Source organism: Condylostylus longicornis, unplaced genomic scaffold (assembly GCF_029603195.1).
Source record: "Condylostylus longicornis isolate FDR11 unplaced genomic scaffold, ASM2960319v2 ptg000077l, whole genome shotgun sequence".
In the NCBI taxonomy this organism is placed as follows: Eukaryota; Metazoa; Arthropoda; class Insecta; order Diptera; family Dolichopodidae; genus Condylostylus; species Condylostylus longicornis.
Genome location: NW_026578045.1, coordinates 3235892 through 3263684, shown reverse-complemented (window position 1 = coordinate 3263684; position 27793 = coordinate 3235892). Strand labels below are relative to the sequence as shown.

Genomic DNA, 27793 nt, shown 5'->3' with positions numbered 1-27793 from the left:
CGCTGACTGCATATACAGTTTTCATATCAATTCTCTTTTTAATTCTAAGTTCATGTTACAGCGGGAAAAAAAAATCGAAATTTAACCCTATGTGGGTCACTGAATATTTTTTCTAGTAAAAATTATAAGTAGAATTTGTATGAAAGTGTAGACTGTTCAAATATCATGTTACATGGGTGTCGAAAAACATCTGTTTACATGTTTATATGAATCAGAATAATCAGTCCATTCTTGTGTTTTGAATTAGATGCGGAGCAGATTACTTAAAATTCAAAAAGTTCCTTTGGCTTATTTAAAAAATTTTTTACTGCATTTAGTGGAAACGTATTTTTATAAAAAAAAAATTAATTAACTACTCTCACAGTGTCAGAACAGAGAACACGTTTTTGTTCTACTCTTTAATGTTCTATTCACAACTGATTTTTGACACTGATATTAAAATAAGGAAAAAAGATGAATCATGTTTGAAAAACTTTATTAGATTTTTTACTGTGTTATTTTTTTACTATAGGATTTTAAAGGGTTAATAATAATTTTTTTCTATTTCTAATGGATTTTTTTGCTTTTTAAAGCTTTAATTTCCTTTAATATTTTTCAAAAATTCTGTATTATATTTTATATGTTTAATTTTATTCTACAAAATTATCATTGTAATCAGAATGCAGTCTGCTTTAATATTAAAATATTATTAATATTTTCTACAAATATTGTATTTTTTCAAAATTTAATTTAATATTATTGAAGAGCTCTTGTTCTCCCATTAATAATCAATAATAATATGATCACTTATATTTTGTTATATTGTATTTTGCCATTAGTAGCCCATGATTTATTATTGTTACGAAGATGGAATTTAGTAATAAGAAACAAAAAAATTACTCAAGAGTTAAATAATGTCTGTGTACATTTAAAAGTATTTATTCTCAATTTTTATTATTTTCATTCTCATTTTATTTTGTTTTTACTGTTATCAGTGTAAATACATTCATAATGGTATAAATTCAAACAATAGTAATATTTACTATAGCAATGTTGTATTTGTAATTCACATTTTGAGAGTAATATAAAAAATTTTTGGTCATTTAGAATAAAAATTGCCTCTCTGCTTTTACGAAAGAGAAATTTCTCATACTCTTCTGTTCTTCTCTTGTTGGTTTTTTACCGACCGTATTGTGTAAACAATAGGTAGGTTATGTGATGGCAACAAATTTTGCATATCGAGTTTTCGGTGGGAACGTACTTCTCCATAGTAGGGAAGTGTAAATAAACTATTTTTAGCAACCTGTCGGTCTGTCGGTCTGTCGGTCTGTCGGTCTGTCGGTCTGTCGGTCTGTCCGTCTGTCGGTCTGTGTGTGCACGCGTGTATCTCAAGTTCGGCTGAACCGATTTTTATGAAATTTTATATGTAAGTTTGTTTCCACCATGGCACGGATCGATCAACTTTTGGTATATATCAGGCCTCGGGAACTGCACTTTTTAGCGGGCCTGTTTTACATTTTTGAACATTTTGAAGAAAATATTCAACCGATTTATTTGAAATTTTATATATAAGCTCAGCTCGACCGTCCGCAAAAATTCGTATGTTTTGGAAGAAATCAGGCATCGGCAACTAGACGTTTACTACGGGCCAAATATACATTTTTGTGTATATAAAGAGAAATAATCAACCGATTTCATTGAAATTTAATATATGAATTCCTCGTATTAAAACAATGAACATAAAAATTTTTTGGAAAGATCAGGGCTCGAAAACGGATTTGCGGGCCGATTTTACATTTTTCACCATTTTGAAGAAAGTATTCAACCGATTTACTTGAAATTTCATATATAAGCTTTGCTCAATCAAACGCAAAAATTCCTAACTTTTGGAAGAAATCAGGCATCAGCAACTGGGCGTTTACTACGGGCCAAATATATATTTTTGTGTACATAAAGAGAAATAATCAACCGATTTCATTGAAATTTAATATATGAATTCCCCGTATTAAAACAATGAACATGTAAATTTTTTGGAAAGATCAGGCATCGGCAACTAGACGTTTACTACGGGCCAAACATACACTTTTGTGTATATAAAGAGAAATAATCAACCGATTTCATTGAAATTTAATATATGAATTCCTCATATTAAAGCAATGAACATATAATATTTTTGAAAAAATCAGGGCTCGAGCACTGATTTGCGGGCCGATTTTACATTTTTCACCATATCCACAGAACAAATTGATGGAATTTCTTGAAATTTGATATTTGAGTTCTGGTTGTTACCGAAACTAACTGGCGAGCATTTCAGGGAATTCGAGTAGCACAAAGCGAAACTCTACTAAGAGCCAAATTTACATTTTTCTAAGTATGTTAACTATACATTTTTATAATATTCTGTAACACTTTCATTTAACTAGACAATACACAATGCGGTCGGTTATGTGCTGACCACATCAGATTTTTTTTTCTTATAATGCAAAATGCTAAAATATGTTTTGTTTGTTCTTGTATTTAAGTTTTTTTCTTTTTTGCTTTTATTGTTGATAATAAGGATAATATATTTTATGTATGTATGAATAAGGATACTTATGTATATGGAATAAATTATTTATATTTTAGTAAAAATATTTTTCGTCATTTTTATGTTCCATATACAAACATTTTTTTTTTGCTCGTGGATCTTTTTGTTTTTTTTTTTTTTTGAAGCATATGTTTTAGAAGTTCCAGTGGGTTTTCAAATTATCCTTGTATCCTTTATTTTTTTTTTTTTTTTGTTGAACTTTTTATTTTGTTTGTTTTAGTTGTAATATAATTATTATTTTCGATCATAATGCTATATACGGTTTCTGTTTTCATAATGTTTTCATTATTTTATTTTTCTTATAGCTACTCGGACTCATGTACTCACATTGTTAATGTTTATTTGGCTTGTAATTATGTAATTACTTTTAATGTGAAAAAAATTAATTCCATTTACGACTTTCATCATAAAATATATTATGATTGAAAAAAAAAAAATTTATCATACTTTTCAGCATGGTCAAGGATAATGTGAACCAAAACCAACAATAATATGCAAAATAAAGGTGGTTGTTTTTTTAGGTGTACGCATATAAATTGAAAGGGGAAATATATGTAAGAATTTAACAAAAATTTTTAATGAATTCATTGGTTTGAGACACATAAAATAATAAATTAAAAGAATGAAGAGAATAACAAATAAGATTTAAGGTGGACAGAAAAGAATATTGATTGTTTTATGATCATTTTTCTTTTGTAAAATGTTGTTCAGATATAATATTTGGTAAATTTATTCCAATCGTATCGCATATCTAAGTAAAGTCAGTTGTATACCAAAACAAATCAGTTGTATAATCATACCATTTATGTGTTGTCCTATTGTCCAAATGTACCACTTATGTGTTGTTCAAAAACATATAAATGCTACGATTCTTATATACTCTCTTTCTAACTAGACTCTAAGACAGATCTCTATTCCATGAATTTCGACTTAAAATACCGTACTATAAGGGTTGCATATATACGCGTGTCCGGAGGGGCAAATAACTGCAAATAAATAACAAGGGATAAACTCGAGCCTACACCTCATTCCGTTCTTAGCCCGGTCACATATCATTATCTTGAACCCGACTCAACTACCCGACCGCTGCGATCCCATGAGAAAAAAAAAACCAGTAACCCTCAATGAAGTTTCAATGAAATATTGTGGGTGAACTTTCCCCGTGAGTCGTTAACCGAGCTTCTTTTATGATATAGAAATGCGGCGGTGGCACTCCAATTATAAGAATAATGGCTTAGGCCTTGAAAAACTTTTACACGTCCATAAGGCTGTTATAACTACATCCTTGTCTATATGAGCGTTCCAGGAATTACGATCATCCAGGGTTACCCCCCTGATACTTTATTTCTCTAGAATAGCCATACGTTCACCAAACCCAATTGGGTTCGTTAATTTATCCCTGCTTCTACATCTGGTGAAAGAAAACAAGCTGCTTTTGCTTGAATTTTAATTTAACTCCACGCATCTGTACAAATCTTCCACAATACGTAGATTCATCTGTAAAAATTCGAAAATTGTGCTTTTAAATTAGTCTCGTATGACAAAAGTCACATCTCCGGGTGGCTCCATCCACTACAATGGGCTACAAAGGGGCAAATTAAACCTTTTTGATAGCGGTGGCAAGGAATATTTCGTGAGCTGTGATGGACTTAATTATCATATCGTGTAGCATCCGAACAACCCATCTAGTCTTTGGTACAACGACTCGCAGATAACGTAAAGTAAGGTATTACAAAATGTACTCTCAATGTCAGAAAAGCAGATAACTCCCACCTTTCGCATAAGTTTTGGATAAGTATGTATTTAATTTTTTTTTATGATTGCCCCTCAGTAACACTAAGAGAAAACAGTTAAGAAATAAAATTGTACCAATATGATTTTATATTTTTAATGTTAATCATGATTAAATTTTATAAAAGCAATAATCATAAGAATGTAGAGTGTACCAGTTACACACATTTTATTATACATACACGCACATAATAACCTTTTCTATGAAAATATTTCGTAAATTTTTTTTTTTCAGTGTTTTCGTAGTCCTAAAACTTAAGAAGGATATTATGGAATAAAATAATGTTTGTGCCTTTCCAAATTAATTTTTTATGTACTTTTAACATTTTTTTTTTGTTATTCAATTTTAAGGTCGATACTCTTTTTTGGTTATTTTTTTTAAAGATTTATTACACAGAGGTTAAAATTAAGGTGCACGTATGTATACAATTTTTTTTTTTACTTTAATGCTATTCTGCCATAGTAATTTACGTATTAAATATACCTACTTACTTATATTTAGAAATTTAATGTACAGGATTTTTGTGTCATGAAGGACAATTTTTATGACCGTATATATGTGTGTGTGTGTATATTACATTTTTTGTATAATTTTGTGAATGCATAAATATTTTTATGTTTTAGATTTTTTTTTTTTTTTTTGGAAAAATTTGTACATAAATCTTTATTTTCCACCTAAATTAATTTTAATGGATTGTTATGGCTCTTTAGTACTAATACTCGTATTGTACCTATACAATTTATATACAAGTGAATAGGCGTCTGGAATTTTCATTTTTTTTTTTGCAAATTTTTACCTAGATTATTTGTAATTGTTTGTACTTTAATGTATAAAATCGTTTTTCTCAATAAAAAACCAAAAATAATTACAATAATAATTCTTAAAGGATAAAATGGAAAAAAGAAAATATTTATACACCTGATTTTTTTCTACATTTTTAATAAAAAAAAAAAAAAATAAATTGTTTTCTATAATAAAAATGTTTTAGATTTAAAATAAAATTTGTGCTGCCCAATAATGGGCTTGAGTGTTTGTACGTGCAAAATTAAAAATATTATATTAAAAGATGAGCAGGTCTATGCATACAACAGCCGAAGCAATTATATATTATGAATTATATGGGGTCATCATAGTATTGCACTAATGAATTTGCTGCTTAAAATTTAGAATAACACGGAATTTATATGGATTGAAATCAAAATTTAGGGGTCTTGTATAGTTGTGTCTCAAAAATAACTTGTTTTAGTTTCCGTGCTACTTATTGGATTTTCTATCTTGTGCTATAACGCAACCAAGGCAAATAGAATCGTCATTGTATCACTAAATCATTTAAACTAAGGTTAAACTAAGCAATACTCTATCATTTATATGGGTGGTACAAATTAAACACCTAAACCAGTATATTAACAAAAAATAAGACCGAAAAATCATGGTTTGAGAGAAAAAAAAATTTTTCTCTAACCGTGTCAGATATAAAAAGTTTACAGAAAGTTTTTATTACGTTATTAAAATTACTTTCATTCATATACCAAAAAAATTCAAAATTGCATACTTTTAGGAGTATCATTGTAAGCACTCTTTGAAATAAAACAAAAAAAATTTAAAGTGTGAGTTAGTTGCGTGAGTTAAGAAAAATGATATCATTTTTTAATGGCATGGAAATTACCGTTAGCATCCTTGCCTTTATGGAAATTCAAAAAAATTTGTAGTTTCGAAGATATGAGGTGCGAAAAATTAAAATTTTAAAAATTTCGATATGCGATAACTTGAGAGGAGAGAAAACTTTTGGAAAATAACCGATTTTAGATAACGATAAATTTTAACGGCCATTTTGTTTTTATAAAATTCAAATATGGTTTGCTGCGGTAAAATAAATAAGTCAAAATGTTTCCGGCTTAACTACAATCATTACTTAAAAAATAGGATTCTTAGTGTTTCTGGATCTATAACTTTTCGGGATAGGGAGGGAGATAGGTAAGAATTTTGTTTTACGAAAATAAATTTCTAGTAAAAATCTATATACATGAGAAATTTCAGCTTTCTATGCTAAAAAGCGAAAAATGCTAAAAAATATTAAGATGTGTCAAAATTTTCTCATAAATTCCATTACGGATTCATTCATCCAGCTGATAACGTTTTCAATTGTAGTGATTTAAATGCTCCATCAAAATTTCTTCTATTTTTCTCTCCTGTTTCGAATTGTGTGTACCATAAAGAAAAAGTTTTAATTTATAATAACAAACTATTCCTGTTTTGATTTCAATTTTTATTCTTAAGTCATAGCGTAATCAAGCAGTTCTCTCTCTATCTCTGTGCATCAATCATTCATAGTGAAAAATTTATCATAAATACAAAATGTTTAATCCTGAATATGTGTACATTTGCTATTACAGTGTTGATAATTTATTATTTAACACTCTTTGATGATAAAAATTAAAAACTCAAATGTAACAGCGTTCTAACTCTTGAAATTCGTAGTATAAATCATTGAATTTAAAATAATATTATAATCAAATTCGATGCTTTAAAAGAGCAATGGCATAAAAGTAATAATATGAAAAAATCTGCAACAACAAAATATGTTAAGTAGGTCAAAAACTATTTGCTTAAGTTGAGAATTGTTTGAATATCCTACAAATCATTTTTATTTTTATTTTATTTTTTGAATTTATTATCAATAAATTAAAATGTTATATAAATTTACAAAAAGAATGAAAATCAGAAAAAAAAAAAATTATAAAAAAGTTCTATGATAAAAGTGCTTTAAAGTATTCAACTGCAAAGGACAAAATGAGAAAAACACAAATGAATGAATGAAAAGAGAAAAGAAAAAATCTGAAATCAAAAGTTTTTCCTTCAACAAATAAAATTCATTTCAAGCGATTTATTTCAATTGAAAACTTTAATCGAAATCAAAATCTTAAAAATCAACAAAGGAAAACTATAGATAAATGAAAATAACAATAATGGATTGAAAAGTAAAAAAAAAAATGAGAAAAAGGGCCAAAGTTTGTCTTGTCGAAAAGAATTTTTGCGCTAACACGAAAATGAAAAATTCAAGATGAAATTGAATTTTCCTTTTTTTTTTCAAGTTCCTTTTTTTTGCAATATTGAAAAAAATTGAAAACTTATTTATTAAATTAATCGAATTTAGTCATTTTGTTCACAAAATAAATACAAAAAAAAAAATTTGTTAAAGAGAACACCAGAGATACTCAATTCCTGAGCTTAAACAGTCCTTAAAAAACACTCAAAATATAACATTCAAGAAACCTATATTCCGAAAAGATTTTTACTGTGATCAAAAATTGAAAAATGTAAGCAAATTTTAAACAGCTACTAGTTAAATTTTAGGAAATATTGGGGCTCAACACCTAATAACAAGAACAACATCATAATTATAACATAGAATTATAAAAGAATTGTCGGCGCATGGACGTAATGACGTAGCACATTGATATTGAGATCAAAAGCTTTATTTAGAACAGCTAAATTATGCAGATTTTATTGGAAAGCCTATAATTACGGCGAATTTTAGATGAATTGTGTAATTTGTGCATAATTTTTTGGCGAATAGAATGATAAAAAAGATTTAACCCTTATGTTACACAGCAAAATCAGGTAAATTTATAAAAAAATTTTAAATTTTTTAAATACCGTAATTAGAAATATCTCAAGAAAAAAAATATTATCCTTCCTTTGACGCCTTAAAACTTTAGAATTAAAAAAAAAATTATTTGAATTTTTAAAAATTAATCTTATTCCCGTGTTTTAGTTGTTAAGCGTCTAATGTCGGAGAAAATAAAGAAATTACGATATAATATGTTAGCACAAAATTACGAAATTTTTTTACGATATGCTATTACAAAATTTCGTTGTGTTTAAGTTGTAGAAATTATGGCAGAAGTGGCAGCTCACCAAATAATTCAAATTCAATAAGAATACATTCAATTAAGGTATTGCATATTTCAATGTTATGGAATCCGGACCCTGTTCTTTACTTTGTAAATTTCACTTGAGAGACATGAGAAATAAATTTATTTATTTTTTACAGTTTGAAAACTAGTGTTTTAAATTTAATTTTTTTTTTTTTTCGTTAAATTGAAATCCTTTCTTTTTTAAAATATTTATTTTCTTTTTCGATTTTCTCTCTAGAATCTAATTGACAAAATGACACAAAGACAATAATTTTTTTAAAGAAGCACATAAAAATAAAAATTTGACAACAATTTTTAACACTTAAAAGAAAAAGTTTTATTGCGAAAATGTTTTTTTTTTCTTGTTTTGGTTGATTTAATGAGATTTTATTGGAAAATACAGAAAAAAAAAACACAAAAATAGAGATTTGACATTTTCTTTTTGATATTCGAACGACATTGCTATTTATCGAACTTGTGAAAGAATGAAAAAAATTTTTGATTTAAAAAAAATTCTCTTTTTTTGTCCTTTAATTAATTAAAAATTAAATTTGACAACCTCTTCTTTGAAATTTGAAAATTTTCGAAACCACTAATCAAACACAAGTTGGGTGTTAATAAAAACAAAACTACTAAACGGCGTATCTTTAAAAATTCTTAAATTTTCTTATTTGAAGAAATCTGAAGCCACTAAGGTGAAATAAGAAGAGATGGAGGTTGTTTTTGTAGACGAATTTTTTAATGTCATCATCCAGAATGACCGCCCGCCATTGGTAAATAGGTCTCTACCGGGCTCTGTGTAAATTACAAATGGCCGAAATGCACAATTTGCTCGAGAAGGAAGTTGTATAATCTTATTTCTAGGGGCCAGAAGTAAATTTGAGGCAGAAAAATTTTCATCTTTCTTCATAAGTTTTCGATAAAAAAAAACCTAAAATTCAAATCTCTTAAACTTTATTCACACTGGGGTCTTTCAGAACCCAAAATGACTTTAAAGCTATTTTCGGAAAAAGATACTTACCGTTGGCAGACGAATAACTTCTTATCGTAGACTAATAATAAAAAAGAAAATTTACATATATTTCTCGAATTTTTTGCCAAAATTTTAAAAGATTAATCAATAAATTAAATTCAGTTGAGCTTTACCAGACCACAGTGTGAGCATCCTGGGTTAAATTAATAATTTTATTTTAGCATTAAAATCGAATTCTTTTAATAACAATATTGCCATTCTATAACTTTCAATTTTAATTCAAGCTTTAATTATTTTCTTTAACGGGTCGAATATTATAAAAACACCTTAAATTAATTACTAACTATCGTTCTTTTATTTTAAATAAGTAATTTATGGATGCAATGTATGTACAATATCGTGTACAGAAAAAATAAAATAAGAAAAACATAACACAAAATCCCCATATATAAACTTCGATATACCCTTACATGTATCCTTTTATTCATTTTGTTTTTATGTTGTTTAAGGATTCAATTTTTATTTAATATCTACCTTAATATTATTAACGTTCCCATATTATAATTAAAATATTTTGGGTATTATACATTTTTAACGATTATATTATTAACGTTTGGATTTAATTAGTAAATTTACCTTATAAAATGTAATTGATGCTCAAGTTAAACAAGTCGGACTGTGAAAATAATTTTTTATACATTTCAAAAGGAGTTAAAAGAATAGTGAATTCATGTTAGTTAAATTTAATTTTAATAATGCTTAAAGATGTAAGATGGTGTAAATAAATTTTGTTAGGGTAACATATTGAACGCACGGCAATTTATATTTATTTTGTTATAAGATTTCTATGTCGGGGATACGAATTAGAGTAATAGGAGCTGAAGCCGTGAAATTGAAGCTGCGAAAACTAAATCAAGATATCAGGGTCAGATCTAAGTATTGGCATGTTCGAATCGAAATCGAAGACTCCCATTTTGAAAAATTTTCTGTTTGCCAAAATCGAATGCTGGTTGTTTTGTTTTTCTGGAGACGAAGATTTTTATCAAAACTATTGGTTAAGTACTAAAATTATTTAAAAATTTGATTTCAAATTTAATTAATGCCAACAATTTGACTCCAAATTTGAATTATTGATTACAGAGTACCTTCGTTTTATGTCCCTTAATATAATTTTAGTCCTGTGAAGGAATTAATTGAATATTAATTATTAAAATTAAATTAGTGTTATTTTTGCAATATTAAAATTAAAAATGAAATTTTCTTGAATATTTTATTTCAAATTACAATTAAACGAAATTACAATAAAATATTAAATATGATTGCAAAAATAAGGAATAGTAATCGATTTTGTAATCATAAAATGATTAAAAATGATTATTTTTCCTTTTCATATTTTACTTATAATTTTAATGCTTAGTTGGTACCCTCCATAATGTGAAATATTTTAAAATTTTTCAATAATGTGAAATTGTTATCAAAAATTCAAGTGATTAATTAAAAATATTCTTTAATGTGAGTGCAGTATGAGTGCAGTACCTTAAACTTTAATGTTTTCTTGTTCAATTCTCAACTTCCTTTAACAATAAAAATGATGAATATGAAAAGTTCAAAACCTAAAAAAAAAATTTTTGTATATTTTGTTCTAATTCAATATTTTTCTGATTACTTTTGCAAATGTATTCAAAGTAACTGGAATCCAACCAGCATTAATATCAAATGTTTTCTGTGATCTTTGCATAAATATTATTAAACTTTTACGAAATCTCTTATCTTTATTTACCCAAGAACATGAAAACAAAGCATTTGTAAGTTTTTCACTTTCACCTTTTAGTAAATCAGCAAAAAATGATGTAAAAAATATTTGCTGAAGTATAACAATATACATAAGAATTAAACTTGTTGCTTCAGAATTTGAATCTTCAATTTTTAAATAATATAAGGCAAATGATGCTAGAGAAAGTATTGTTGAAATATATTGTACAAACATTTGTGAACTGACCAATTTTCCAATTATATTATAATATCTAAAGAGAAAAAATTTTAATTATAAAATTCGATTAAAATTATAAAATTTTTTAATTAACCTTTGTAAAATTGTATAAAATTTAATGCATTCAATCAATTCCATATATGAATTTTTACTTGGCTTCTCCGATATTTCCTCAATTTTCATAAGGAGTACATGAAAATATCCTTTTAATATATAAAGATAAATTGGAACAAAATTTTCAACCAAAACATAAATAATACCAAACACCATCGAAAAAGAATGATGATGAAGATATGCTAAATATTTCCAATTACTTGAAGTCATCCAATTTGGATACCATGCGTTTACAATCATTTTTGTACATTTTTCACATAATATGTATACAAGTTCTTTGAAACTAAGATTCACAACAATAAGTATGAAGGTTATTTTAAAAATTTGATTACAAATTTTAAAAATTTTATTTTTTAAATATAAAATTTGAATTTCTTCTTTTATAAAATCTTTAACAAATAATAATAATTTTGTAATTTTTTTCAATTCATTCCTCAATACTAATATTGTTAGACATTTATAACAGCATGTTGAACAGGTTGCTATTACTGCCATATTTTCAAAAACTGCAGATTCATCTGCTACAATAATTGTATGCATTATAAGACTTATTATGAAATATAAAGCACAAATCAGTAGTAAAATGTGTTCAAAATAATAAATAAATTTCTTTTGTTTATTCAATTCTGATGGTGGATCAATTCCAAGAAAATAACATATTTTCCACATCCATTTTACCGAATCAACATTTTCAATTCCATCCATTTTATCTGATGTTGTCTTTAATACTGATTTTATGAAAATAAATAGAAAATTGATAGTTGCAATAATTTATTTTGCATTTATTTTAGAAATGAAAACAATTTCTGTAATTATTATTTTTAAAATAATTATTAGATACAGTAGAGAAATTGAATTTCGTGGTAGAACGGAAACTTTAGAAACCAGAAACAATAATATATTCATATTAAATTATCCGAGGATACAACTAAGCCAAGTAGACCCGTTTTGATACCGCTGGATTTTCATATTATCACCCTCACGTGAACCAGCCCGAGTTCTTTATTAACTGGTCCAGGTCCCTGACATTTATATTGGTCAGGACCGTAACTCGCAAAAATAAATGTGATCCAACGAACATCCGCTTCTCCGTGCCGAAGTTGGGCATGAACACAGAAAATAAGCCATCATCTCCTCTTTGTCCTCATCACGACAGCTCCGTTAGCGGGGCGTCGCATCTTCCTGACGTATTCGCCAATCAGAGAGTGCCCAGTTATAACTCATATTATAGCTCCAATGTTACGCCGAGGGAGAGATATCAGATCCGCTCTACTTATTTTTGTGGCTCTGAAATCATTTCAAAAGCATCGATAAGAACCTTGCAAGAACTGGACAAGAAATTTCATAAAACTTGCATAAATTCCAACTGAATTTGATTTGTAGCTAGCAATAGAACTTTATCCAATTAAAGATTATCCAATATCTACCATTTACGGATTTTTTAAAGATACGTTTGACTGTCCTTTTTTTTTTATTGATTTTTATAATTGCAATAATGAGAAAGAAATAAAGTAAATAATGCATAATTTAAATAATAATTAAATTGTTATTAAAGCTAATTATAATATTATAAAAGAAAAAAAAGAAGACATTACAAAAAATTAGGTTTGTACACAAAGAAAAATTACCACGTAATTAGTTTCTAAATGATGCAAAATATAATTTATTTAATTATTCGAATTGAATCGAAAAATAAGAAACTGAATATTTTAAATCCTTTTAAAATGGCTAATTACAACTTTAAATTATTTATGAGAAAGAAAAATCAAAATAGAGAACCACATTGCATTCCATGTAAGATTTTTATATTTTAGAAACAAACACCTGTGCAACTCTCATAGCCTTTAGAATTAATAATTTGAATTGCAACTCTTGCTTTTTTCTAAATTATTTAAATCATACTCTAGGTGCACATACGAAATCTGATTAAAAAGGTGTACAGTTTTGAATGACTCTGAATATCAAACATTAATTGTACGAATGCCAAAAATGCTTTACTTATTGCTAGTACTCAGCTATAGTTTATTTGTTATCATTTAAATATGTTTGACTAACCGAAGACAATACCGTAATCAATAAATTTAAAACTACTACACTAAGACTGTAAATGAAACATAGTTTAACATGAATTTAATTTCTGTAAATATTGTTTTTGTTAACAAAACTCAAAAATTCCAACTAATGGTCTACAATTTAATGTATAGATCTTTCCGAAAATTGTTCATTTCTTATACTTACGCGTATATTACTCCGGAAATGACATGACATTTATTTGCCATTGTAAATCTATTTTAAAGTTTAAGAAATTTTTCTTGGACAGTCTGTTCGTTTGTAAATGTGGATGTCTGTTCGTATATAAAAATAATATTGATATTATTCTCTGCAAAATTAATTGAACAATTAAAGAAAATTTTCATAAATTATTTGAACTCTGATAAATATAGACACATTCAAAATAGCTTATCCAAATAGACTTCATAATTATAACTGGAAAAGAAATTAAATTATATTATACCCAAAGATTGGCACACTATTGTAGTAACAGCAAACACACAACATTTTAAGATTAGTGAGTATCAAAGTGTTGATTCAGTAAATTCAATATAATGACCCATACTCTTGATTTAATGGTATTTTGCAACCCATGTCTAGTGGTACTGGGGGACATTAGTTAGTAGCCTAGTTTACTCACCATATTGGGCAACTTACCTGTCTATCTATCCAACATATCTGCATATCGTATACAAGTTTTATGTGTTAACATATTAAATAAGGGGGGTATTCTTCTTCATTTTCCAAGGACATTTATTTTAATTTTGATTCAAGAGATTATCGTAAGGAGTTTTAATAAAATAGAATTATTACTAGAAGGTTTCAAGAAGCTTTTAGACCAAAGTCAATTATTTGAACGTATTTAATGAATAAATATGTGCCATAATAAAGAATACAACAACAATTTTTTTTTTTAAATTCATTTATTATTATTTTTATTAATTTATTTTTATTAAATTTTTACGAGATAAGATTTAACACTAATGTAATTTTTCTTTGTATTTTGTTTTTTTTTTTTTCTTTCTGGTTTTATTTATTAATTTTAATTTTCTTATATAATTTTTGTTTTATAACCTAAAAACAAGATAATATTTCTTCCCCTTATATAAACTAGTTTTTTTTTATATTATATAATATTTTATTATATAATTATTTTTTTTTTGTTATTTTATTGAAATTTTACTTAAAATATAAAATGTGTTATTTTTTTTTTTCAACTATAGTAAATATGAAATTTCTTTTTGTTCTCTTAATTTAATAGTAAGATTTTGATCTGTTTTTTTTTTTTATCGTAAATTATTATTTATGTTATCGTAAATAATTTTTTATACATAATTATTTTTTTTTATTTATTTGCATTATATTTTATTTTACAAGTTAATACTTAAAAATTATAAAAAATTTTAATTTAAAAAATAAAAACCTGATTCTGTATAACAATAATATTATTTCACTACTCAATGAGTGAGAAGAAAATTAATAAATAATAATATCGATATAGTGAGTAGTAGACAAAACAGTAAATATAATATTGAGCAAAAATATTTTATAATACTGTTTTTCTCTCTTTCAGTAGAGAGACTCTCCCTATAATTATTTTTCCTGCATGATAATCAGTGTTTCTAAATCATGGGAAATTTCTCATTTTGAGGGTATTTTGAAGCCTTAACGGGAAAAATCCCAAAAATCGTGTTGTTATCGTTATTAATTAAATTATGTAATTGAAGAAATGCAAATTTTTTGTTTTATTAAATGATTTATTTAAGTGTAATGCTAGTATGTATGTATAAATTAAAACAACAAATTTTGAAAGGGAAATTATATGGGAAAAAATAGGAATTTTTGAAGTAGGGGTGGTAAATTGAGCAAGAAAGAGTTGGCAATATCAAATTAATAATAAAAAACTATTTTTCTTTAATAAAATAAATTTTAAATATTTTTTTTTTTTTTTTGATTTTTTATTAATTTTTTTTTCTTGTTTGTTTTGATATCACAATTTTCTTTATAACTATTTTGCTTTCCTTTTTTCTTTAATTTCTTTTTTTTAATTTATTATTTTATTTCTGTACAAATTTTAATTTTTTTAATTATTTAATAAATTTTTATTTTTACAAATATTTTGTTTGTTTCTTGTCCAAAAATTTTTTTTTTATAATTTATTACTTATAAATTAATTTAATTAATATTAAAGTATTAATAATAATTATTGTTAAATTAACAAAATTTTTCATTTATTTTTAATTTTGATTTTTTTTTTTGTTTTATAATTTTATATAATTTTTGTATGTATTTTAAAGGTTGTTTTCAGATTTTTTAATGTTTCTGGTTGTGTATCTTTTACGATATTATTATTTACAATGTTATAATAATGGGTAGGGTAACTTGCTTTCTATTACTTATTACCAATGCAACTTGTAATATTGTTTATCTTTATTATTAATTGTTATAACAGTAACAAAATGGAAATTCTTTCATACAAAATGCAGAACAGATGAATGATTACGTAATCCAAATGAACGAATCAAGGCAGAATAAATTTATTAAAAAATTTTTCTCTTCGAACTGGACTCGAACCAGTGATCGGACACTGTACCAAATGAGCTCCAGAGGTATGAAGAATATGCTAGCACAATACCTATTTATAATATGTTCTTGTGATTATAGTGCTTCGAATAAAAGGTTGTTGTGTAGCAATCTCATATAAAACAAGTACTTGGTAAACATGCAGATTATTGTGAAGTAATGTGAGGAATAATTTGTCGGTAATTTCTTCATACCATCAAATTTTGCTCATTTGGTGGAGCGTTCATCTAGTATTGTTCCGGTAATTTCTTTATACCTCTGTAATTCAGTTAGTAGAGTGTCCGGTTACTGGTTCGAGTCCAATTCGAGGAGCAAAATTTTTTTAATAAATTTTTCTATTTTGACTCGTTCCTTTGAATAAGTCATCCATCTGTTCGGAAATTGTACAGAGGAATTTCTATTGATGCTACAGTTATTTTTGTAGTGACGATTTTTGATAATTCTCTATACAATTAATTATAATTAATTATTTTTTATAAATTTATTAGTATAACATCATTACTCTTTATTAATATCGTATTTAATAATTATTATTTTAATACAATCTATTTATTTTTTTTTTTTAATATTTAATTACAAACTAATTATAATTATTATTTAATTAATAATTAATTTTTTAATACAATATTATACAAAATTATTAATTTACCTTTACATTTATATTATTTTTTTTTTTTTGGTTTTGTTGCATTTTTTTTTTTTGAGACGCACCCAAATGAAATTTAAATTTCATTTGGATTTTTATTTTACAATTAAATTATTATAAAATATGTGATTTCTTTTTTTTTGATTATTTATTGAATTTAATTTATTATTATCTACATAATATAGAAAACATATATACATACATACATAATTACATGTAGATAACTATTATATTAAATATAAAATAGGTATTATGATTTAATTAATTAATTAGTGTGAGTATTAAAATTACTCTAGTATTAAAATAAAAATTTAATAATGCTATTGTTATGACTTTGAGTTAAATAACGCAAATAATAATGACATAATAATATACTGTCATGCAAGAATTTTTGAATTGCGTTATCTACAGTTGAGTATGACAATTAAATAGTTTTTGATAATAAATAATATACTCGTATTTAGGTACTCGTATATAACAAAACTTTTATTATTGTAAAGAATTCAAAATGTGTCACAAACATTCTAACATTTACCTGTCCTTTTATTTCATTTTCTAAATTAAATATTTTGATTAATCAGCTTTTAAGGTTTCATTATTATCTATTTACATGAAAATTAAAAGAGAAAACGCCTAAACATATGCAAATATTTTTTGAAAAATAAAACAAAGAGTTGATTTTTTTTTGATTCATAGAAAGTAATGCAACAGTGTTATTTGAGAATATTATTAATTGGAAATTCTGACTCGAAAATTCTCGGGACACGAATACTAATCGAAGTCTTTACAAAAATCACATAAAACTCATTAGATGTTCGCTTTGTCTAAATTTTCGCTTTAAAGAGCAAATATTACAGCTAATCTCTCTCAGACGCAATTGTAATAATTATAACGGTAATAACTATTATTATTAATATTATTATGGCATATAAGTTGCGTGAAAGTAAGCTAAGAGTAACAGTAAAAGAAATTGAATTATCTTTTAAATCAGCTTATTTTAAATTATTAAATAGTTTTATTAATTAAATCCATAATATTGTTAAAGCTGGTTATTATAAGGAAAAAATAATATTCATAACTCTTAACTGGATTACGGTTGATAAAAATTGACTCCGCCAAAAAAACGCTTTCCCATTAATAAAAAAAAAATAAGGCGGAATTATTTTCATTTCTCTTCATATAGTGTGTAATATTTCTTGAATACGTACTCTGCAATAAAGATACTCTTGTATACCATACTCGGCCCTGCATAATTTTATCTAACATCATTATTTGTAACATAAAAAAAATTTTATATCATGGAAAAATAGCACATTATTGTGAGCATAAAAAAATATAAACCCGCATTACGTACAAGTAAAAAAAATGCATTGCAGTTATGGGTTAAACTAATATCGAATTAATAACATGACACTTTAATTAACACTTTCAAAATAATTATAATTCACATTTCCCAATCTTACCTTTGTATATTATTATTATTTTATATAATGAAGTTCACCTATAAAACAACTTAAACGCTATTGTAGTATCATTAATATTATTTTATTCTAATTAATTTAAATTTTTAACTTTTCCAATTTTTTATTTTACGTTTTCCATTTATTTTTATTATGAATACATTAATAATAATTAATTTTATATAATTATTTATTTTTTTATTTTATTTTATAACAATTTGAACATATTTCTACCTTAAAACTAAATAAATTTTATTTCGTTGATGAAATTGTATTATAAATTGTATTATTAAAACTATATATAAAAGGATTCCAATAGTGGACGTTAATCTAGAACTGTTACCATGATGAAGTTCAGCAAAACTTTCTCCTATAAAACAAAAAATCAAATATAAATAAAATTTTAATTTTATAATTAATATAAAAAACAAATTTAAAATAAATTATTTTAATATGTGAACGAAACTGAAAAGTTTCCATTATAATAATATTAATAATAAATTGAAAGTCATTGAACTTTGTATCCCTGAAGCGGGTTAACTACTAATGTAATTATTATAATGGTGATAAAAAATTTATATTAGTAATTTGAATTTATTAAATATTCATTCGAATTTTTAAAATTGGTAGTTTTATAATATGAAGATTATGTAGCAGTTGTGGAAGATCAAGTAATTTAAAGCCTTCCAGGTCGTGAAACCTCCACATCGAGTCAAATATTGAGATAGATGAATACTTTAATCTAATCTCCACCACAATATGTTCTCAAAAATGCAATAGTCTATAATGCTTAAAGCTTTTTTTCCTTATAATGTTACAAAACAAAAAAAATATAGAAAACTATTGGCTCCTAGGTCGAATATCTAGATTGGAAGATCTAGATTGGCAACATACAAAAAGGTGTTGATATATAACCAAATGATAAAACCTATATGGATGTATAGTTCGCACCTGTAGGGTAATGCCAAGCAAACACACATCAAACAAATACAAACTTTCCAGGGCAAGGTAACGTGCGCCTTTCGACTTATATGCTAGAAGGCTTGGGCAAAAAGACTGAAGCGAACAATATCTCTCGATTTATCCTAAAGCACTATGGCAGTATTTGCGTGTCATCCTTTACGAAATATAGATACAAAAGCATGATAGAGCAAAACTAATGATTAAACAGTTTGGCTAGTGCGTTTTAATAGTACACACTCATTCATAATAAAACTATTCACTAAAAATTGGCAATCTAAATTCTGAAATATCGTAATTTAGTATATTGACGAGTCAGTTAATTTTTCGATACAGAGTTACACCACAACTTGTTTGATTTCAACAAAACTTGTTTGATTTCAACAATAATATTATTGGTCTTCGCAATAATACTTGTTTGATTTAGAATCATACGTGTTTGATTTTGATTACTACATGTTTGATTTTGGTAATAACGGTTGTATATTTGTCTGAATTTTAATTCAAAACATTTTTGGTTTCAATTATATCTCTGACTTATTTTAAGAAATACTTGTTTGATTTAAGTAGTTCGCGTTCGATAACACTTGTTTATTGACTTACTTAACAGCACTATAATTATAATATTCTATTGTAAATAAATTGCATCTCTATAGATTAAAGATTTTGTGTATGAAACTAAAAAAAAAAATTATTCTAAAATTTATAATTGACTATAAAAAGTTTAAAAATTTAAAATTTATTCTAAAGTTTTATTTTTTATTCTACATGGTTTAAAAACAAAATTTTGCATTGTTTATACCATATAGAGCAATAAAACTCATTGCAGTTATCCTATAGGTACACACTTTTCTCTTTTATATTCTTACATTGTATTAAAACTTTCTATTGAACAAAAATTATGTATGAAAAAACATTTAAAAGTGACAGAATTCTCGAATGAATAAAAAACTAAATAATTTTTAACATTTTTATTGTTAATTTTCATTATTTTTGTTCAAAATATTATTCTATTCATATTAAATTGAAATTGTTTAAAAAAAATTTTTTTGAAAAATATTTTTTGTTAGAATAGATTAGTTGTTATGCATTGCTTTTTTGAAATTGTTCTATTAAAAATTTCATCTCGTTAAGTTTTAATAAAAAAAAACTGTTATATTAAAATTTTATAGTTTTTAATTTTATATGAAAAAATTTCAATATTTTAAAATAACAGAATGTAAAAGTTTTCACATTGAATAAAAACCTTAATAAACAGGTGATTGTTATTGTATGATGAAGTATAATGTTACTATTTTGATGGCAGTGATAATAAACTGCACACTTTCCAGTTAATTAGTTTTTAAAATGGCAATAATAACAACAATAATATTGTTATTTTAACAGTCACAAAAGTTTATTAAATATTTAAATCAAAAAAAAGTTTCATAATAAATAATTTTAGAAGAGATTCATGAAAATTACTATTACGTCATGGGATTTGATGTTTTAGAAATAAATAAATTTGGGGAACACAATTACCTCATATCACATAATAAAATATGATAAGAGTTACGAGGAACAAATTTAAAAGAGTGGTAAAAATAAAGGTAGTTTATTAATTAACTGCAAGCAAATAATCTTAAATGATCTTTGACATACATTAACACTGCATAGACATGTTGTTAAAAACATTCTATCACTGCGTCTTATAGGCAAATATCCTGTGCTATATTTTCTAATAGCAGCCAATTTATCGCCATACATTCTGTGTGTGAACTCTAATGAGCCTCAAATATCTTGTATATTTAGATTTTATAAACACAATTCTCAATTCAGTGCATTTTTACTCATTTTGATCTAATAAAATATTCCGGATAACATTTATTTGGAATATTTTTGTCTCTTACTCAAGATGAACTGTAACTCAGTATTTTGTTAAACGTAGTATTTCGCATATTTAAAAATCTATTAATTTATATTTTTTTCGGAATAAATACGTTTCTGAGCTTTAGAATAAAATTTTGCACCATTGAGCGATTCAATTAAAATGTAATATTAAATACCAACGTCATTCTTTTTCAATTTTATATTACTTTCAGTTTTGTTTTTTGTAATATTCATTAAGGCTATTAAAAGAAAAACGTTGAAAAATCCAAAAAAAAAATTCCTTAAGGGAAAAATTCAATATTCTTAGCAAAAATATTACGTTCTTGTTGTTTTCTGCTTTCATTTTATATCTTCTAGAATTGAACGTATAATAAATTTAATTAAAGATTTAATGCAGCTTCTAAAAATTATTCTTAAAGCAAAAAAATAGAAAAATTACCTTTAAAATCGCGAAACATTCAGATTGTAAACTTTGGTTAATAAGTTTTCAGTCTCTTTTGATTTCGCATATACAAATTTTATTAACAATTAAATCATATTCTTTATTAAATCACATCTAGCTAGAAACCATGTTTAATTACTAATAAGGCTGTATACGTTCTCGTACAACTCATAAAGTTCTCACATAATTACCAAATTGAGGATACGAAGTCGTAACATAGCTAAAGCTGCCCGCTTTTTTAACCAATTCATGTCTTTTTTTTCTGCTTAGGGGACCAGCCCGTCTAGCCCTTCTCAATCTTCTCTTTTAGATTCTCTTACCGACTACATAAGTACTATATCTAGGCGTCTGTTAAAATTTCAGCCGTGGTCACAATCACAATGCTCCTTCCCGAAACATTTCAGTCGTAAAGCAGCTATCATGTCGGATTTATACAATACCTTGTCCCTTTCCACACAAAGAAGAATAGACGTCAGTGTCTGTTTTGTTTTTTCTCTTCAAATGGTTGGTTTATGCATAGCACATCAAGTAAAAAGATCAAGTTCGGACGGCCTAAAGTGGACAACTTATCGCCCAGTTTTGGTTAAACGAAATTGGCAAGGTTAATGTATTTTTCTTATTATTCGGCTTTCTGTCGAATTTCTGTATAATTGGAACCGCATATTCGCAATGTTTTAAGGTGCAAAGATTAAGGAATATCATAGCTGAATTATACCATGCAGCCAAATCAGAGGCTCTATAACGTGGAAATCAGAATTGGCCTACTGTTCACTATTAATGGATACATTTTTTGTCGAATTCACAATATTTAATCTAATGTACTCAACTCTTATGAATAATTTCTCAGTTAATTTTTGATCTCACTTTGTACCCTTTCATTCTTCATTATTTGTTTTCTTTTATTTTTACCGGCAAATTTAAGAAATTAACAGCAAATTTTATGTAATTATATGAACTTATAATATGAACAGAGTAAAGAAGAAAACCTTCAAATCATCTACCCACATTAATTCATTCACACACACACACAGTGTGTTATTATTTGATATACACTTGTTATTTTTAACTTTATTCACAGTAATTATTATTATTGCTATAATCATGTAGGGTAAATTAAATTTTTTTTTTTCCAAGTATTTTATAATATTGTATAATACATGCTTCTTTGAATTTTATTTAATTTTTACCCACCATAAAATAAAATATTATTTTTTCGCTATACTAACTTTTTTATGCTTCATATAGCGAATTTTTTGTTCCATATACCTTTATGATTTTTCTTCTATAAAAATTCAATATATTCTTGTTCATGAAATTGTGAAGAATTCTGAACGAAATAGTGAAATAAATGTTAAAAAGATGTGGTCAATACGTAACCGAACACATTAATATATTCGAAATTGAAAAATTTGCTTGCAAGAATCTGGCTAACCCAATAAAACACCAAGGAACTTTATTGAAAAAAATCGGGCTTTCAAGGAATGTAATTGAAATAAAAATTTCGGAGAAGCCCTCCTATTATTTTATATTTAACGTAGGAATTATAAGATGCGGTAGTTATCGGGAAAACAATATGTAGCTAGTAGCCAACTGGATTTCGAACAAATAAGCGTAAGAATAATCTTCACTCTTAATAATTCTTAATATGTACAATAAATGGCCAGTCTGCATTCTCGATGCGACAAGAAAATGCTGCTTAAAAATTTAAATACAAGAAGACTACAGGTCACCTAGTATGATTTAGTTGGTAGAGGCTCAAAAAAACTGTATGTATAATTTTGTATCTCAAGCATTAATAAATTAATCACGTTTGCTAGGGAAAACGGTAAAAATTTAATAGATGTACCCGAATTATGTGATAGAAAAGAATACAACAGATCATCTGAATGCCAGACAACCTGAATCCTATTAAAATTTTTGTTACAAGAACGTAATACCGTGCGCGATCACAGTACCTCCCTTTCACAATATTGTATGCAATGTTGTTTGTAAAAGAATCTATTGTTATTTTATATTTTTTTCATTCAACATTAAATTCAAGTTCTAAAAAAAAAATTTTAAATTGAATCGCAAAAAAAAAATTTTGAATGAATAATATTTTTAGAAAACTGAAAAATTATTTACACACATGTTTACATAGAATGATGATGATGTTTAAATAAACATTTCATTGTTAAACAAGAAAAAAGAACAGAACCTGTTCACTGTGTTCTATGCTATTCACTGTACCCTTGTTAAAAAAAAGTTTTAATACAGTCATATAGGTTCATATATTATGGATGATTTATTGTGTTCTAACTTATGATATGGGTACTTAGAAAGAAATTGATTTACATATCTGCATTAGATTTGAAAAATGTGTTTTTTTTTTTGATTTTAAATAATTTTTTTTTGCTTAAAAAATTAAGTAGCTATTCAATCTATATTTGAAATCAATGTAACTTTGATTTTTTTGTAATAATGTATTCGAGAAAATATTTGTGTTATCATCATCATTCAAAGAGGAAATTGATAGGGCGCCAGTTACTTTCGATTTTCAAATGAAAATTCAATGAATTAATTTCAGTTTCATTAAGATCTTAAAAAAAAAAATTTATTATTCAATCTTTATAATGGTAAAAATATAAAAAATAATTTTTCCCCTGAAAGTATGCAATATTAACATTATTACCAACCGCATCGCATATAATAAATTTTACCAACCGCATCGCATATAATAAGGGAGGTTATGTTGTGATGGCACAAAATTTCACTTGCATAATTTTCGGCGGAAATGCATTCGAAAGTGTAAATAAACAATTTTTAGAGAAATGTCTCGGTCTGTCTGTCAGTTTATTTGTTCAGATCAGTACCACACATTTATCTGTATCGATTTCGATGAAATTTTATATATGAGTTTACGTTGAAAGTAAAACGGTTTAATCAACTTTAGGGATATGCCAAGTCTTGGGAATAAGATCTTTACTATGGGTCGATTTTACATTTTTAATTATTTTTAAGAAAACATTCAACCGATTAACATAATATTTCATATACATACAAGCTTGACAGTACAAGTAACCATAACTTTCGGAAAAAATCAAGAGTCAACGAGTGGACTATTACTTCGAGCCTAATTTATATTTTGCGCATATTCATCCAATTTTCTATAAATTTAATATTTTTGGGCTCGGAAATCCTGCTAAGAGAAAAATTTACATTTTCCAAAATTTAAATGTTAACTAAAAGCCTACTAGCGTCCCTAACATTTTGAAAGAAGTATTTAAAAGAAAATTTTTGTGCAAGAAATTTTTAGTAAACTAGACAACATACCTTACCGGTCGATTATGTGCTGACACTCAGATTTTTTATAAATTTGAAGTGAATAGTCGGAATTCTACAACACTGAAATTGTGGGTAATTAAATTTTAATAGTATTTAATACTGTTCTTTTGATGTAAAACTGTAGCATCTCCAAAATTGTAAATTTCAAGTTAAATATGGCAATAATATTCAAAAATTTTATTTAGTGTGGCGTCTTGAAGCGAATTTTTGGATTAGAATAATCTATTGTACGAATCTAATGAGAAATATTTTGGCATTATCATCTTTAGGCTGACATATGTTATTTTTGCTCCACAAATCAATAAAATAGACATTAAAATTATCAAGTGATATTATTTTGAAATTTTTAGATGTCACAATTTTATAGCAATTCGGTTGTGTTATTTTATGTGAATAATATAAGCAATAATATTATGAGAGAAGAAAATATCAATAAATATTTGAATTTAAATTTGAAAAACCACTCTACGATTTACCATAGTAAAGCATTACAAATATTTTTAACACCTGGAATTGCTGTCGTACATTAAAATAATAGAATTCTAAAATTTACTAAACGAAAATTGTCGTGTTCTTTTGAAAATATTTTGATCATGCATTTTATTTTTAATGTCACATTGCTTATACAATGTTGGTGCCAATAAGTTTTAACACCTTTCGATTTACTATGGTACTTTCTTCAAATTCAAATACTCAAATAACCAATACCAATGCAATATTGCTGTTATTGAAACCAATTGCTTAGGTACATTAGGTATGCACATATTTTTAAAACTACTATTATCATTGCGAAAATTTTGCTTTTGGCACAAAGAGTGAAATTTTTTATAAAATGTGAAAAACAATAGCAACTATAATAAAAAAATTATTCAATATTGCTCTGGCAGTTTTGTAAGAATTTTTCATTCAAAAAAAAAAAAACATTCTTGGAAAAGTTTTTAAGTGATGATCTTATTTTCAATTTCAAATTTCGATAACCGATTTGATTTTTAATATTTTTAGTTATAGCTTTTTTTTACCGTTATAATATTCTGAAGGGATATTTAAATTTCAAGTTCATATATAACAAAGAACCCATTCGTTGTTGAAATAAAATTGCAATGGATTCAAATAAAATATGAAATTGTCTAGAGATATGGTGGCCAAGGGTTACATTTACAATACGAGTTATTTCCAATATCCACCGAAAACAAGGAATGAATAAACTTGTCGCATTTGGTTCCAGTTTTCATGGATTACTTGCTTGTAAGACTGTTTGCAATTAGGTTAAAACTACTCTCAAATTTTATAATTTCTTTATTTTATTTGTTAGCAGATAGCTAAAGAAAGAGTAGTCACACTGCCTCACTCTATACCTAGTAGAATTGATAGAATAGGCTCATACGAATCTGAGACACGGATATGAATGGACTGTACCACTTCGCTGAAAAAGCAGTTTTTTAAAGGTGAGCTCGATCTTAAAAACATTTATATTAAGTATTAAAAATATTATGCTGCAAAACATTTGATTTCCAAAGTTCACTCCAACAGCACCGCTACAATAGGCATGAATATTAAATAAATTAAAAAATGTAACAACCCCAACATTTCATTTAATTCTTATAACCGGCTAATTGGATGATCGCATCCATTATATAATAGAAAAACCCAAGTTTTTTCCCCCAAAGTATGGTAAGAAAATGGTAAGTTTGCTATAAATTGGTACTACTTTAAAATACGCCGACTACCAATTGAAACCACAAAGAAGGTTTCATGAGAATAAAGTTAAAAAAGCAACATGCCTATCACAAATCGAATGTCTTGCATTTTATTGCGTACGCTGGTCACTTTTAGCAACCAAATAATTTTCGATATTAAATAATTTTCTTAAACTCAAAATAACCTGCTTTTAATCACCTACTAAATTACGAAACCGCTATGATGTCATCATTAAAAATAAATAAATTTTATATGGTTTTCTTAAAATAAACATACGCCCTCTCTAAATAACTAAATTTTTAATATTAATTTTTATAGATTTTCTCTAAATATAAAACACTAAAGTTTTTTGAATAGTCTATATTAGCCTTAATAATAAATAAATTAGTCAACATAAAAATATTTTGTTAAATTGAGCAATTCAAGGCTCTGATAGCTTAGCTAACTATATAAAATTTATTAAAAACGATTAAATATTCGAATTAATGGACCGATTCTATTCAAATTTTATTTATATTTTTAATTCTATTAAAATTTATTTTCTATTGTCATTTTCCAAACATAAATAACAACAATATTAGCAACATATGCAATATGAAAATGACTGAAAAAGGAAAACAAGGACTAATTTCGTTTTAACATTTTTATTTTTAATTTATTTAACAATTTGTTTATCATCACATTAAACACACAATATTTAAGCATATGCAATGAAAATAAAATTAAAAAATTTAATAATTAAATAGTAAAATGGCAACTACGGCTAGCTGTGTTATTCGAAATTATAAATATTAAAGATACTTTAATAGAATTTGTTTATAATCTGAATGAAAGACAAATTGAAATTCAATTAATTTGAGTAATTTCAAAATGGAGATGCTCAGTATGTAAATCATTTCATGGAGATGCTCAGTATGTAAATCATTTCATCAATAAACTAAGCAATAACGAAATATTTAATTTATTAAAGCACTCAGCTCATTGAGTTTTAACAAAGTCATTAAGATTTTATATGCTTAATATTTGATTTTAGCAGTGACTGTTAACAATGTGACAAATTCTAAAATTGTGCTCATTTATTTCAGTTTATCTACATTATTACGGGCATCTCTTGCGAAACGTAGAAAAAAAAAATCAAAAATTACAACCCTCAACCTCATTAAAATAATAAGTAAAGTTGATTATATAAAGGATAATGTTCGCGTGATTGTAGCTTGTTAGCTATTTCATTTAATAATGCAATTATGCAAAAAAAATTTCGTGAAAAATTGAATAATTCTATTAAATTTAAAGATTACCTAAAATAATTTCACAGAATCAAATTTTATAAAAGAAATCTTTTCATAAGCCGATTTGGCTATGTATTTCGAATATTTTGTAAAATCAGACTATTGTCAAAATTTAAAT

At 25.8% G+C, this 27793-nt stretch overlaps 2 protein-coding genes across 2 annotated transcripts in view; both read right to left on the bottom strand.

Moving 5' to 3' along the window:
* Positions 1-10807: 10807 nt before the first annotated feature.
* Positions 10808-12057, bottom strand: LOC129612748 (odorant receptor 2a-like). Its single transcript, XM_055526507.1, has 3 exons — positions 11817-12057; positions 10915-11198; positions 10808-10861 (listed from the first exon to the last, which is right to left on the bottom strand). Exons 1-3 carry the CDS (start codon positions 12055-12057, stop codon positions 10808-10810), a joined length of 579 nt encoding a protein of 192 aa, XP_055382482.1.
* Positions 12058-17864: 5807 nt separating this feature from the next.
* The window catches only part of LOC129612828 (GATA zinc finger domain-containing protein 14), a 250073-nt gene continuing 240144 nt past the window's right edge, over positions 17865-27793 (bottom strand). Inside the window, exon 9 of the mRNA XM_055526612.1 lies at positions 17865-18463. Within this exon, the coding sequence (XP_055382587.1) occupies positions 18324-18463 (140 nt within the window). The 3' untranslated portion in view covers positions 17865-18323. The remainder of the gene's footprint in view (positions 18464-27793) is intronic.